The sequence below is a fragment of the Rhineura floridana genome, chromosome 5 (assembly GCF_030035675.1).
Source record: "Rhineura floridana isolate rRhiFlo1 chromosome 5, rRhiFlo1.hap2, whole genome shotgun sequence".
NCBI classification, from domain to species: domain Eukaryota; kingdom Metazoa; phylum Chordata; class Lepidosauria; order Squamata; family Rhineuridae; genus Rhineura; species Rhineura floridana.
Genome location: NC_084484.1, coordinates 152,700,565 through 152,716,449, shown reverse-complemented (window position 1 = coordinate 152,716,449; position 15,885 = coordinate 152,700,565). Strand labels below are relative to the sequence as shown.

Sequence of the window (15,885 nt, the reverse complement as noted above, 5' to 3'; positions counted from 1 at the left end):
CAGAACTGACCCCTGTGGAACCCCATACTGGAGAGTCCAGGGTGCCGAGCAATGTTCCCCAAGCACCACCTTCTGGAGCCGACCTGCCAAGTAGGAGCGGAACCACTGCCATGCAGTCCCTCCCATGGTCATTGGTATCGAAAGCTGCTGAGAGATCAAGGAGAATCAACAGAGTCACACTCCCCCTGTCTCTCTCCTGACAGAGGGTGACATACAGGGCGACCAAGGCTGTTTCCGTGCCAAAACCAGACCTGCAACCCGACTGAAATGTATCCAGATATAATCGGTCTCATCCAAGAGTGTCTGGAGCTGGCCTGCCACCATGCACAAATATGCACAAATTTTCATGCAGCCTTTAAAAGGAAGTTTGCAAACTGATGTATAAGTGGGATTAACTGAAGATTGGGAAAATGTGAAACTGAAAAAAACTGAAATTGATATATACATTCAACCATCCCTATAGTGAAAATATATGATGTCTTTGTAATATTTGCTTTATATAATGATATACAAGCAGAGCTTATTAGAAGCAAGTAGACTCCTAAAAATTAGACACTATGTCCTTCATCAGATTCCCACTGTTGAAGCCCTCCAACGCTACAACCAAAATCCTTAATTGTTTTCTGCCTTTCTTTCACTACATTCAGTGTGTAAAACTGGTTCCAACTGTTTCTTTGCCCTTCTGCTAGATGGAGGGTGTCACCTTCCAATGGCTGGAGAGATATTTCAAGATCTTAGGAAAGCATTCCAAGTTATTAAAGAACAGTAAGTGCAATATACACTTACCTGGGAGTAAGTCTCATTGAGTGAAATGTGACTTACTTCTGAGTAGATTACACTGCAGGATTATTTTGGTAAAGTCCCTAGACACTTATTATTTGTCCATTCACAGTCATCAAGACAGTCAACTGACAATATTGTTTTGATAATCTCAACATATGTTGTTATTATTATTAAAAAAAACTTTCAGTACTGTTAGCATTGCAATCATAAACTATTCATGACTCTAAAATTAGAGTCTCAGACTATATTGCACAGCTAAGAACATGGCCATTTTAGAAGCATCAGTTGTGACCTTATAATCATGAAGGAACTCTTATCCTTGTTCATATGGTCAGGATTTTTGTATCACTGTTTTTCATTCTCAGGTGGGTTAACACAAGCCAGACAAGAGGGTTTAGAGGTGATGAGACTCAATATGAAAGCAATGCATTAAACAGCCTTAGTGTCTTAGCAGTAGTAACAGTAAAAGCCATTGTTTTATCAGAGAATACTGCATCAGGAATGTAAGCCATCCATTTCCAAAAACCTACAGCAAACATAAAGTTGTAGTGTGAATTTATGTGGTAAGGGAAAGAAAGATTTCATCCTAACTAGGGATGGGGGAGAAATTTGATTCAGTGCTCATTTAAAGCCAAATTTATCAACCTTGCACTTTGCAAAACAATATGGAAACTGAAACACAGTCATCCTATAAAATGTGCACTTATCTGAATTTTGCAATGTAGTTCTCTGATCCAACAATGTTTACAAAAATGTACATCTTAGGGGAAATGTGCATAGAACTTTGCATACAATGCATTATATTTGGATAAATTGCTTGCACAAATGTGTACATTAGTCAAAATTGCATATAAAAATATCTTGGGATAAACCTGCACTAAAATGCTGAAGAATTTTCAAGTTGATTATTTTTATTTAAAAAATCTGCTGCAGAAATGTGAATTTAAGATTGGAAAAATAAGAAACTAAGAGAACTGAAACTGACAGATCTTGCCATTCCTGGTCTACCTGCACAATCCTGGGCAGCAGACCCACCTTGAGCATCTGCCTTGTGACTGTCTTGGCATACTTCATCTCAGCCAAGAACATAGGAAGCCACCTTAGACCAAGTCAAACCATTGATCCATCTAGCTCAGTACTGTCTACACTGATTGGCAGAAGCTCTCCAGAGTTTCTGGCAGGGAACTCTTCCAGCCCTACCTGGAGATGCAAGGAATTTCTGCATGCAAAGTAGTTGCTCTCTCACTGAGCTACAGCCCTTCCCAAGATTAACCTCCTGGACACATTCCTACTTTCATCACATATGTGGCATTTTCCACATCTGAACAGCAGTCTTTCTAACAAATGTGCGACAAAGAGAAGTAACAAAGAGAAGTGGACCAGTTGAAACCAAAACTCACAAGCTGTGCTTGGGAGAAGAAACATCCCAGGAAAAGCAAAAAGCAAGCAAACGTGCCAGCCAAGCAGCAATTACAAAGAAATCATCCCAGCCTTCATAAAGAGTAACCAGCCAAATTCTAATGTGCTCCTCTGCCTGAATGGGTGAGTGGCTAATGCCCAACTGATGCTCTGTCAAGGCAAGAATGCCGGTCTCATGAGATTGGTCAATTCTAGCCAACAGCATCTGCTTGTGAAGCTAAGGAGGCTGCCTCTTTCTCTATCCTTCTGGGCTCCTTCTGAGAGGAAGGACAGTATATACATTTCATAAATAAAATAAAATAAAATGAATAACAACTGACAACTTTCCTACTCTCTGTAAGGCTGTGCCATGGAGGAGACAGGACCCATTTTTGTTTTATACATGTGGTCCACATGTTTTGTTCCATAACTACGAAGCAATGGGGTCCTTTGGGATATTGCCTTGCCAGCAAGGAAGCTGGTGCTGGGGCATGGGTGTTTCTTCCCTGTACCACTCTGGGAACATTGAAATCCTCAGGTCATGTGGGAAGAGCCAGCTACAAAGCAACTTCCCACACTAGGGTGTGAATTGCATGGCAGAAAAACTGCATCATTCCCTTATGTCATCAAGCCACATGGAACAGCAGTACCTTCCATGCTATTTAAGGTGCTTATGAAGAGTGTGAGTATGTGATGGACAAGAACTCTTTTTTGTGGATATTATTCAGGGCTTGTGGAGTTTTGTAGATGTGTTCATATGTGTAGTTAGGAGGAGACCATATTTTATGCTGCTTAAGAAAAGATTGACCTGACCACAGCTTGGCACAGTCATTAACCATAATGGAGACAATAGTCAAGAAATTAGACAACGGTTAAGACTGGCGAGGGCAGCTATGAGGGAACTAGAAAAGGTCCTCAAATGCAAAGATGTATCACTGAACACTAAAGTCAGGATCATTCAGAGCATGGTATTCCCGATCTCTATGTATGGATGTGAAAGTTGGACAGTGAAAAAAGCGGATAACAGAAAAATCAACTCATTTGAAATGTGGTGTTGGAGGAGAGCTTTGTAGATACCATGGACGCAAAAAAGACAAATAATTGGGTGTTAGAACAAACTAAACCAGAACTATCACTAGAAGCTAAAATGATGAAACTGAGGTTATCATACTTTGGACACATCATGAGAAGGCATGATTTACTAGAAAAGACAATGATGCTGGGAAAAACAGATGGGAGTAGAAAAAGAGGAAGACCAAACAAGAGATGGATTGATTCCATAAAGGAAGCCACATTCCTGACCTTACAAGATCTGAACAGGGTGGTTTATAACAGATGCTATTGGCGGTCACTGATTCAAAGGGTCACCATAAGTCGAAATCAACAACAACAACAACATAAATCATGTACTATAAATATGCACAGAGTTAAGTAAGTAACTGTAAGTTTATGCGTGTTGCTTGGAAATAAATTCCACTGAGTTCAGTAATACAGACTTGGCCCCATTGGTTTCAATGAGGCTTAAGCTAGGGGTGCTTGAGGAATTTGGGATTTTTTTCATCTGATAAGAACTGACCTGATCTGCACCTCCCAGATTAATGTGCAGATGGGAATGCAGTTATTCTTTCAATTTTGTACTCTCGATTTGCAATGCAATTCTCAACTCAAAGTATGTATGAAAATTTGGGGGGAAAGTAGCATTTAGACATGCACACTGTGAGAATATGCAGCTGTTTGAAATGTTTTTTGAGTAGCCAGGTTTGTATTGCTTTTAAATATTTTTAAGCTGCTGTACACAGCCCCGATGTTTTACAAGAGGGCTGTGTATAAATACTTCTATAAACAAACCATGGTGTGGCATTATATCTACACCACAACGCTAACCAAGTTTGCTCTTAACTAGAGTTTGCAAGCTTGTCAGATTAGCAACCCAGAGAATTTTTGAAGTTCCGTGCCCACACGAGGTGCTGATTCTGATCTGGCCTCTCCCTATCTCTACCAACAAAAAAGGAAGGCGAGCTGCCTGATACTAACATGAACAACCAAGGAAAGTCACTACACTGAATGTGCAGTTAAATTGCAATTTACTACTGAAATGATGAGAACAACAAAAACAAATAACACAGAGTAAAAAATAAACAATACAAAACAATATAATATACATCCAAAGTGATAATAATGGCAGAAACAAATAACATGTGAATAGAGGATAAGTAGAAGATGACAGTTACTCCGGAATATGGAACTGTTTCAGTACTTCTTCAGATATTAAAGAAACTCAAATGTTAGCAGCCAGCCTTGAGTTCCCCATAATATATGTTGGGAATGTGACAGTTCCATATTTGTTTTCTGTTTTTGTTATTCTCTCCCTGTCTCTGACATGTCCTCTCGACACTCTCCAGTGAGACAGGGGGAGGCCAGGGTCAGCCTCAGCACTTTGTGCAGGCACAGGACACTGATGTGTCAGCTGATGTTGCTGCCTATGTTCAATTTTGCTTTTAATGCTCAGGTGAGTGCCCCTCTCCCTTGGTCACTGACCAGCTAAGTAATATATCCCATCTCATCTCAATGGCCACAAACGTCTACTGCTGTGTCTGCAGAATTTACAGCAGAATGATTCTCTGCTTGCAATCTGGCAATCTAAACTTCAAACTCAAAACCAGCTTATGGTGGAAATCCCAGTTACTGTTAACCATGGTTGGAGGCAGTACTGATGTAATGCTAAACCATTGTAAGGCTGACCAGAAATAGGGAAAGGGAGAAGGTGAAAGGAGCTTGCGTCGCTGGGGCTGTGTTCCAGTTTTCAAATTATAGGTTTCAGGGAGCCATTGCTGCGTCTGCACCAGGACACACAATGAAGTGAGCACAAAATCCAGATTAATGGACAAAAAGGTAGAAGGGTAGATATAGCCAATAATTTGGCTGTAGAATGAGAGGAAAGTAGAAAGAGCAAGTGTTTCAGTAAAGAAGCCAAAAACCCAGGAGAGTAGAGCAAAACTGAAGCAAAGTGTCGTGTATTAGAGAAAGAAACAGAAATAACTGGGCAAAGGAGGAGAAGGGGGTGCATCCTTCATGTTTAAAACCCCAAGGAATCTGTGGAGAAATGATGCAATTAAAGTGGAATCCTAATAATTTGCATTGCAATGCCATAAAATATCACTGCAGAGGCCAGCCTTTTCAACCACAGCTTTAATCATGCCTGCATGCTAATGTGTTTCACAACCTGGTCATAAGCTGTTATGGATTCAGTTATGTATTAATGTGACTATAAAAATAAAACATGTCTAGCTTGACATCTTTTTTGAAAAAACAAAATCTAATTAGGTGAAATCAAAAATTGCAGAGAGTATTTTGGAGGGGGAAGACAGGAGGTGGCCTGCACAGCCCCCTCCCATAGCTTGGAAAGTGCCAGCATATCCTAGCAGTCAAATAATTAAGATGATCTGATCTCTTTTTAAAATGCTTGAAGTAGGGATTGGCGGGCGATTTGGTTCAGTTCACATTTGAAGGTGAACCTATAAAATTCACACTTCCTGAAGCAATACATTAACTGAAACACAGCTGTCCTTCAAATTTTGAATTTTGCAGTGCAGCTCTGCAGCCAAGTAATGTATAGAAAAATGCATATTCTAGGGTAAATTCCTTTCCAAAAATGTGTACATTAGGCAAAACTGCATATAAAGATTTGTTGGTGAACTGTCATGAGAACTTAAAATAAAGTAAACTGATAGGAGAAACTGAATTTAAGGTTGCAGAGAAAACACAGAGAAAGCTGCATTGACAGATTTGCCCAGCCGTAGCCTGAAGCTCGATTCTCTACTACTTTGTAGGTCATCATGTATCTCACTCATATTGGCCAGTAGGGATAGAAACATCTGTCGATTTCAGTTCTCTCCATTTCTTTTTTTTTCCAGTCTTAAATTTAGTTTGCAGCAGTTTGATTTTTTTTTAAAAAAGAATCCTCATGAAAATTCTCCAGCATTGTAGTGCTAATTTCTCCTAATATACACATTTTTGTAGGCAGTGTTGACTAATTACACATTTTTGCAAGCCGTTTCTCATCATATGATGCAATTTGGTATGTTATTTTCACTCATGCATTCATTTTTATGCGCACTTTCCCCTAACATCTGCATTTTTGTAAACATTGGTTGGCGAACTGCATTGCAAAATTCAAATAAGTGCAAATTTGGAAGGATGGTGGCGTTTCAGGTCTCATATTGTTTCAGAAAGCACAAATCTAATAGATTTCGCCTGAAATGCAAACTGAATTGAATTTCTCCACCTTCCCTACAGGCCAGCATGACCTTTTCTGCTCCTGACATTCTTACCAGCCTAATTTGTGTCCTCATCCTGTCCCCTCTTTCTGGTCTTTTCAATAACCTATGTTGCTGGTATGGAAACCTGGCATTGGGCAGTGAAGCAGGCTGTTTCCTTGGACTGTTGCTTTGGTCTCCTCCCCTCTCAGTCCAGTTGGAGCTCAGATTGGGGATGGGTGAATCTATTTCTGGTTTATGCCCATTTTATATGCTTTTACCCATAATTCTGCACTTAAAAAAAAACCTCTTTGAATACAAATTTAAATCCATGTTTCAATTAAGGCTATCATATACACACATACACTTCTCCAGGACCATTCATCCTCTGTGAAGATGGAGGCGACATCGGTGACTTTTGGAGAGGTGGGCAAAATCAAAGCACATTTTGGTGGAGGTGCGTTGACCATAAAGACAAGGTGGCCAAACATTTCCACCTCTTTCCTTTTCCTTTCCTTTTTTGTTTTAGCACAAAAAAGAGGTTTTGCCGCTGCTTCCAGCAGCCTGACTGCCCTCACCTTCCTGGTGGGGGTCCTGGGTAATTTGGGACAGAGTGCACCTTGAAAAGATTATACATAATCCAATTGTCATGGAGTTTTTGCATGATCCCCCCCCCCAAAGTAACAAAAAGGTCTGGACTGAATACCTAGGAACATAGGACGCTGCCTTATACTGAGTCAGACCATTGGTCCATCTAGTTCAGTATTGTCTACACTGACTGACAGCAGCTCTCCTGGGTTTCAGACAGGGAACATTCCCAGTCCTACCCTTTGAATATTAGGCAGGCGCCAGCTCTGCTATCTTTTCAGCGCCTTTTGAAGACTTTCCTCTTTCAACAAGCCTTTTAAGTTGAGACCTATCCCAGTCTGCGTCTGTGTCAGAATTGTTTAATATGTTTTTAATAATGTTTTTAACCCTTTTTAAGGTTGTTTTTTAAAATGTTTTTAATGCTGTTTTGTTTTAATGTATTTTAAGATCTGTTTTTATGATGTTTTAAGGTTTTTTTAGTGCTTTGTTTGCCGCCCTTGGCTCCTGCTGGGAGGAAGGGCGGGATACAAATTAAATAAATAAATAAATAAATAAATAATAATAATAATAAATACCCTACCTCCCTGTTTGGGAGTAATGCAAAATATTTCTAACAAGTCCTTGTGGTGTGCGTTTGTGTCATTTCATAAGCTTATCTAAAGTGAACTTTAATGGTAATTTTTGTGGAAGTACTAGAGTGGATCAGGGAGTGTATCCATGAACATCTGAAGCCCCCTTGTCCTGATTAGGCCACTCAACTGAGTACTGTTGTCTGCTCTGGCATCAGCACTGCAGGCTCTCAGGTAGAGGTCTTTGCCAGCACTCCTAGTGATGCTTGGGACTGGACCAGAGAACTTTCATACATCAAGTATGCCGCCCTGGGCTCCTACTGGGAGGAAGGGCAGGATATAAATCTAATAAATAAATAAATGATAAATATGTAAGTAAGTAATAATAAGCATGTGCGCTGCCACGAAACTGTGGCGTCGGATACGGACTGCTGTGTTTGTAGGCTTTCTGTGCTGTGTTTATATCCTCCTTTTATGTTTTAGGTTGCATTTACATCCATCACAGGGCACTGCCTTATACCAAGTTAGACTACCCGTCCATCTTTCTCACTATTGTCTACACTGACTGGCAACGGCTTCCTGGGATTGCAAACCGGGGAGATCCCAGCCCTTTCTAAAGATGCTAGGGACAGAACCTGGGACCTTCTGCATGTAACGCAGATGCTGCACCTCTAAGCGACAGCCCTTCACCTTCCAGTCATTCAGCCAGCTAACAGTCTCCTGCTGCAGGCATCTGTGAATACAGCACATGATGCACGAGTGGGCTGGGCTCAGCAGGAGAAGCTGGAGTGACCCTTTACTTTTTGCAGGGAGGAGCATCTGGGTGTCCTCAGAGGAGGGTGAAAGTGATCAAATATTCTGCTGGTTTCTTTCTATCGATCTGCCTCCTTCGGAAGAGGCATCCAGTGGCAAAAATGTCCCTCCCTCTCTCCCTTTTTCCTGCCAGGATTTAGATGTGCTGCTCTCTGCTTTGCTCCGCCTCCTCTTCCTCCTCCTGCATTCCTGAAGTTCATAAGAGAAAAACCCAGGTAGCTGGAGAGGAATCACACACACACACACACACAATGTGTCATTTGTCAGCAGTCCATCTCTTCCTTTTCTTTCTTTCTTTTTAAAAGAAATTCCAGCTGCTTAGGAATTAAAACACTCGTGACATTCTGAATGAAGCTGGCAGCTTTTCCAGCAAGCCTACCAGAATGGGCCAGTGCTGCTGCAAGCTTTATTACTGCCTCCAGTGCCTGGACAAGACGGTACTTTGCCTCTTCCTTTTTCTTCTTTAATTCAAAGAGCAGAGAGTGAGCCTTGTGTTATCGCTTGATTCTTCCTCTAGCCAATGTAGGTAATGTTGCATTGCAAGCTGCAGCTAACTGGGAGGGAGGGAGGGAGAGGGAGTGTGATGTTCATCTTTTTTATAGTGGGCTGACTTCTCATTCACTAGTACCAAACAAAACCGTCAGATTCACCCAAGACTGCAGTGCCTTGCATCATTTCGCCCTGCAGTCTAAAATGAAGTGGTTATGCTTTCATGAAGTAGTAGCATACCAGTGACCTATGGGACATGCAGCTGACTTGATTTATAGTTTTCATTTTCGTATTAATGTTACCTTTGGAATGCAGATTAGATGTGAGGGTGATCGCAGCATGCAGCTTGAGACTTAGAGTGTGTGTTGCAGGGAGGGGAGGTTCCCCTTCTTATTTTGCTTGCATGGGAAATAGCTATCTTTTCTTTGCAGCCTCTGTTTTTTATGTTTTAATCTTCTTTTGCCTATCCTGTCATTCTACCCTTTTCCAAAGCTGGACTCTTTTCCTGTGACAGGGAAACATGGGGTGGAATTGAATCTTTGCGTGTTGAATTGAAATGTATTGTAGATGTTGCTACAAAGTTCAGAACAGTATCTACAGGTAGCTGTAGCATAGCATGTGGAAGAATGATGCCATGGTGTTTCTAAGGCAGAGCTTGTCATTCTTTTCCTCTGTGTGTTTTCGTTTGACATTGTGAGTTCACTGATGGAACCAAGTGGAAAACGTGCACAAGCTTCTATTGTTTAATAGAAAACACACTGGCAGAAATACTCAGTTCTGTAGATTTTATTAGAGACAGGGATGATCATGATAATGCACTGAGAAACAAATGGAAGCTTCCTTTTCTTGATCTTCTTATTAAAGTATGGCTTGAGGTATGTTGCCATCCATGTTAAGGAAAATGTAAGGCATACCATAGAACTCGTCAAACTGTGCGCTCTTGGGGAAGCCCTGGTGAGAAGTTGGACTTGTAGCCTTTAAGCTAAAAGGAACTGTTGGGAGGAGAAGGCAACTGGCTGCTATCTACTGAAGTGGCATTTTCTAAGATGTTTTATGGGAAAGACAGACAGCAGGTCATTTTGAATCTCAGTTGCAATAAAAACGTGGCTATTGCCTTCCAGAAGAACCAGATGAAATATTTATTAAAGGAAGGAAATTAAGCAGGGATGTGCCTTCCTCCAGTATGATTAAAAAACACCTTGCCTCCAAGGCATAGTACACCAGTGACTAAGCACCGTATCTACACCCCAAACTGATGAGATTTTGTCAGAGAGAGCGAGAGTGAGAGAGAGCATAATACTGGAGCCAAAACAGAGACTGTTGTACTTGGGGCAAGGAGACCAAGGTTCAGCCGTGGGCTCTCTGGAAGGCCTCATCACCTGTAATATGGGCATATTAATGACCATTGGGGTTTTGGGTGGATGAGATAATTATTGTAAAAACCACTGCAAAGTGCTTGTGAGATAATTAATAGCAATAAAATGCAGAGTTCAGAATTGGGGAGGGGATAATGTTTAGAGGCATGCTCAATGGATGTTTATCATGTAGAGCGTAGCTCACCACAGGGTAACTTCAGGTGGATTCAGATGGCCAGAAGTGAGGTTAGAAGCCATAGATCCCACTTCCTCTTGCAATTACAATACCACACGAGAAGCGTTCAAGCAGCTTCTCAGTCATCTGACCAGTGGTGTCTGGTGCCCATTGGGACTGGTAGGGCGCAAGGCAGGGAGGTCAACAGTAGGGGGAGCCAAAGCCAATGACAGGCAGAGCCAACTCATTCTGGTTTTATCCCCAACCCTACTGAATTCTTCAAGGACAACCCTGAGACTAAGGAGGAGGAGGAAGCTAGCAGAAAATGGTACCCACTGAACTGGTTGTAAGTAAAAGAGCAGGTAGGCAGGCGGGAGGCTGGATGGAGGCAGACTGTGGTTGGTGGGGCAGTGCCCCATTCCATGGTTAGGAGGACCTTGATGGTGGGAAAGTGTTCCAAACTGACACTAACCTTCTGTTTAGAATGCCAGAGTCATTGGAATTGCCTTGCTAGGTCAGACGTGTCCAGCCTTCTGTTTCCTATAGTGGCCAACCAGATGCCTCCTGAAGCCCACAAGCCAGGCACAAAATGGCCATGCCCAACTAGAGATGGTGTAGAATATTCGCAAGATTGTATTTGGTATCAAATTATGGGATAATCCATAAATTCATCTCGTCGTCGAATCAGCTCCTGCTCTTTGCATGCATTCGCAGCTGTTGGTGACACCATATTTTTTTAAAAAAATCCACTCCGAGGAGTATGTAATTATTTATGTAATTATTTTTGTAATCAGCTGCTGCAGCAGCATAAGGAATAAAAGAAAAAGTTAAGTAATTTTTCAGAAAAAAATAATGGGGGGAAAGGGACAACCAGGAATCACGATAACTAGGGGAATACAATTTATGGTGAATTGTAAATTGTAATTTGATGAACTGAAAAATGAAGCATAATCAGATAGTGGACCCCATTCCTACTCCCAACAGTTTGTACCCAGCATCTGGCAGTTAGATGCATATTGCCCCTGTGCATGGAGGTTGCATTTAGCAAACAGCAATCAATGGACGTATCCTCAATGATTTGTTTTCTCCTTTTACAAGTCACTTGATTTTCTCACAATCACTACCACGTGTGATACTAAACAAGCTAAGAACCCAGCAGAAGCATAGTTGTAAAGAGAATAATTGGCACCAACACCCAGCATCCTCAGGCAAAAGATCAGTGCCAATTCTGCTCCCCCCCCACACAGACAGCCGGGTAATTATAGGGCTGGCCCTATCATGCCACAGAGTGAGGGAGATGCAGAAGGGCAGTGAGTAGACAGAACTGTGTACATGCGCCATGCACTCTGTCCTGCACCTCCTAAGCTAGCCTGCTGCTCTCAGGTGAAATGAAAGATATTGAAACAACATCTAATTGCCAGTCTGGCCAGCCTTTGTACAGGGAATAGGGAGGGGAGGGGATATTTTGCCTTAGGCAGCAAAATATCTTGGGCTGGCCCTGGTCACTGAACGTCTGTGGATAATTATGATGGTGGATGACTCACAGCCCTCTGGCTCAGCAGTGCTGCTGTACATTGCTAGCTGGTAAACACCACAGAGGAGGGCACCAATATGGGGGGGAAACCAGTGAGCATTTTGCTAGGAAAGAGCTTGCAGTCCTTTGTTTTTCTGTACTTATGTCTATTAAGGTTTATTAGACGAGCAAAGTCAAGGAAACCCTTAGAGGCAAAAAGTCTTCCTTCAGAAAATGGAAGTCTTGTCCGAATGAAGAAAATAACAAAGAACACAAACTCTGGCAAAAGAAATGCAAGAAGACAATAAGGGATGCTAAAAAAGAATTTGAGGAGCACATTGCTAAGAACATAAAAACCAACAACAAAAAATTCTATAAATACATTCAAAGCAGGAGACCATCTAGGGAGACAATTGGACCCTTGGATGATAAGGGAGTCAAAGGTGTACTAAAGAACGATAAGGAGATTGCAGAGAAGCTAAATGAATTCTTTGCATCTGTCTTCACAGTGGAAGATATAGGGCAGATCCCTGAACCTGAACTAACATTTGCAGGAAGGGATTCTGAGGAACTGAGACAAATAGTGGTAATGAGAGAGGAAGTTCTAAGCGTAATGGACAATATAAAAACTGACAAATCACCGGGCCCGGATGGCATCCACCTGAGAGTTCTCAAAGACCTCAAATGTGAAATTGCTGATCTGCTAACTAAAATATAACTTGTCCCTTGGGTCCTCCTCCGTGCCTGAGGACTGGAAAGTGGCAAATGTAACGCCAATCTTCAAAAAGGGATCCAGAGGGGATCCCGGAAATTACAGGCCAATTAGCTTAACTTCTGTCCCTGGAAAACTAGTAGAAAGTATTATTAAAGCTAGATTAACTAAGCACATAGAAGAACAAGCCTTGCTGAAGCAGAGCCAGCATGACTTCTGCAAGGGAAAGTCCTGTCTCAGTAACCTATTCGAATTCTTTGAGAGTGTCAACAAGCATATAGATAGAGGTGATCCAGTGGACATAGTGTACTTAGACTTTCAAAAAGCTTAGCAGCCATGGAATAAGAGGAGAGGTCCTCTTGTGGATAAGGAATTGGTTAAGAAGCAGAAAGCAGAGAGTAGGAATAAATGGACAGTTCTCCCGATGGAGGGCTGTAGAAAGTGGAGTCCCTCAAGGATCGGTATTGGGACCTGTACTTTTCAACTTGTTCATTAATGACCTAGAATTAGGAGTGAGCAGTGAAGTGGCCAAGTTTGCTGATGACACTAAATTGTTCAGGGTTGTTAAAACAAAAAGGGATTGCGAAGAGCTCCAAAAAGACCTCTCCAAACTGAGTGAATGGGCGGGAAAATGGCAAATGCAATTCAATATAAACAAGTGTAAAATTATGCATAATGGAGCAAAAAATCTGAATTTCACATATACGCTCATGGGGTCTGAACTGGCGGTGACCGACCAGGAGAGAGACCTCGGGGTTGTAGTGGACAGCATGATGAAAATGTTGACCCAGTGTGCGGCAGCTGTGAAAAAGGCAAATTCCATGCTAGGGATAACTAGGAAAGGTATTGAAAATAAAACAGCCGATATCATCATGCCGTTGTATAAATCTATGGTGCGGCCGCATTTGGAATACTGTGTACAGTTCTGGTCGCCTCATCTCAAAAAGGATATTCTAGAGTTGGAAAAGGTTCAGAAGAGGGCAACCGGAATGATCCAGGGGATGGAGCGACTCCCTTACGAGGAAAGGTTGCAGCATTTGGGGCTTTTTAGTTTAGAGAAAAGGCGGGTCAGAGGAGACATGATAGAAGTGTATAAAATTATGCATGGCATTGAGAAAGTGGATAGAGAAAAGTTTTTCTCCCTCTCTCATAATACTAGAACTCGTGGACATTCAAAGAAGCTGAATGTTGGAAGATTCAGGACAGACAAAAGGAAGTACTTCTTTACTCAGCGCATAGTTAAACTATGGAATTTGCTCCCACAAGATGCAGTAATGGCCACCAGCTTGGATGGCTTTAAAAGAAGATTAGACAAATTCATGGAGGACAGGGCTATCAATGGCTACTAGCTGTGATGGCTGTGCTCTGCCACCCTAGTCAGAGGCAGCGTGCTTCTGAAAACCAGTTGCTGGAAGCCTCAGGAGGGGAGAGTGTTCTTGCACTCGGGTCCTGCTTGCGGGCTTCCCCCAGGCACCTGGTTGGCCACTGTGAGAACAGGATGCTGGACTAGATGGGCCACTGGCCTGATCCAGCAGGCTCTCCTTATGTTCTTATGACTGATAAACTGAACTGAAATTGCGGGATTGCATTTGTTTATTAATTTATTTGCAGTATTTGTACACTACTCAATAACTGTATTCTCTGTGTACCTGCAACAATAAAACCGGTTATAGCCCCAGGATATAGTCTGAAGGCGCATGAGAGGCCACCACCTTGCTGAAGCTAAGCTGGTTTAGGCCTAGGCAACACTTGGATGGAAGGCTGCCTGGGCTCCATGATGGAAGAAAGGCAGGATATAAGTGTAAGAAAATAAAAATAAGTTAAAAATAAAACATTAAAATGCAGCAATAGTCAGTGAAACAACAAAAAGCAACAGCAATTAAAACAGGATAATAAGATGCACACCCGCATTAAAAGTCCAAGGCAGATCTCAACTTTAGCGTGTGAGGGAAAGCGATCTAAAAATAGAATAAAAATAATATTTTACAAATCTCTAAGCAGGGTACACTGTGTGCAATATAAAAAACAATATCAATTAAAACAAAAAACACAAGACCAATAAAACAATATAAAAGCCTATAAAAACAAGAAAAAACAGATTCAGGGGGGGTTGTGGACATAAATCAGGGTCACGGAAAGCCTGGGGGGAAAAGATAAGGTGTTACAAGATATCTGAAGCAACTGATGGCTGCTGCTGCTTGTATGGCAGAGGGAATGGCATTCCATGGTACAGGGGAAACAGCAGAAAATGCCCATTATTGGGGTTGAATTCAACTAAATCCTACTCAGAGAAGCCCCACTGAAATTAATGACCCTAAATTAGTCATGCATATTCATTTCAGTGGGTCCACTCTGAGTAGGACTAAGCATTAATACCACCCTATGGTATTCTGTAGGGTGCAGTGCCACAATCAGAATTTGTCCAGATGATCTAAGGGTTCTTGCAGATCTATACAGGGGCAGGTTCTTCAGGCAGTCATTAGCTACGTATTGCACCTCACTGCATGTCAGCACCTGAAGAAAGGCCTCCAAAGACAATCTCAGGATCTAGATGTGTACATGTGGCAGGAAGCAGAGCTTGGAAGTAACTAGTTACAAGTAACGAATTACTTGTAATTCATTACTTTTTTGAGTAACGAGTGGGTAATTCCTTTACATTTTGATTGTAATAGAACTAGGAGTAATTTTACTACTTTTGTGGAGTAATTGTAACATTTCCAGAATTACTTTGGGGCATTACTCGGGGGGGAGCAGGGGAAGTCTTCTGCTCCTCTGATTTGTGGATGAAAATCATGTGCCTCAAACTGTGCTTCTGTACAGCATCACTCTTCCCTCATGCTCTGTGGATGGGTAGGAGGCAACGAGGGAGGAGGCGGACAGTGAGATGAGGTGGAGTGGAGAAAACAATTATTTAAAAAAACGGATAGTGGTGGTGAAGAATGGAGTGGAGGGGGAAAGGATCCGGAGGTCAAGAGCATGGATGAAGGAGGAGAAGGAGGCAGCAGCAGAATGGAAATAAAGAACTGTGGAGGCGAAAGATGACAACATGTTTTGGCACACAAAGTGGCCTCCACCACCCTCTCTGGCTACTGTGCTGCATTTGTAGTATTTTAACTTTTTTGCATCTCAGGGGAAAATGTTTGCTTGAGTGAATGTCCCTTAGTTGGTGGCAGGGCAGGGTCCAAGATGTGGTTAAGTGAGAGAGATTATGCTTGCTGGCGGGGGGGGGGGTTG

The 15,885-nt window shown here is 42.0% G+C and overlaps 1 protein-coding gene across 2 annotated transcripts in view; it reads left to right on the top strand.

The window, feature by feature from the left end:
- MTUS2 (microtubule associated scaffold protein 2) overlaps positions 1 to 15,885 on the top strand; it is a 451,766-nt gene that overhangs the window by 394,242 nt on the left and 41,639 nt on the right. Inside the window, exon 1 of one of the 2 annotated variants that reach the window (XM_061628490.1) lies at positions 8,655 to 8,844. The exons of the other annotated variant lie outside the window; for it this stretch is intronic. Within the exon in view, the coding sequence (XP_061484474.1) occupies positions 8,791 to 8,844 (54 nt within the window). The 5' untranslated portion in view covers positions 8,655 to 8,790. Of the gene's footprint in view, positions 1 to 8,654; positions 8,845 to 15,885 lie in introns of those variants that run through there. 2 annotated transcript variants of the gene reach the window in all.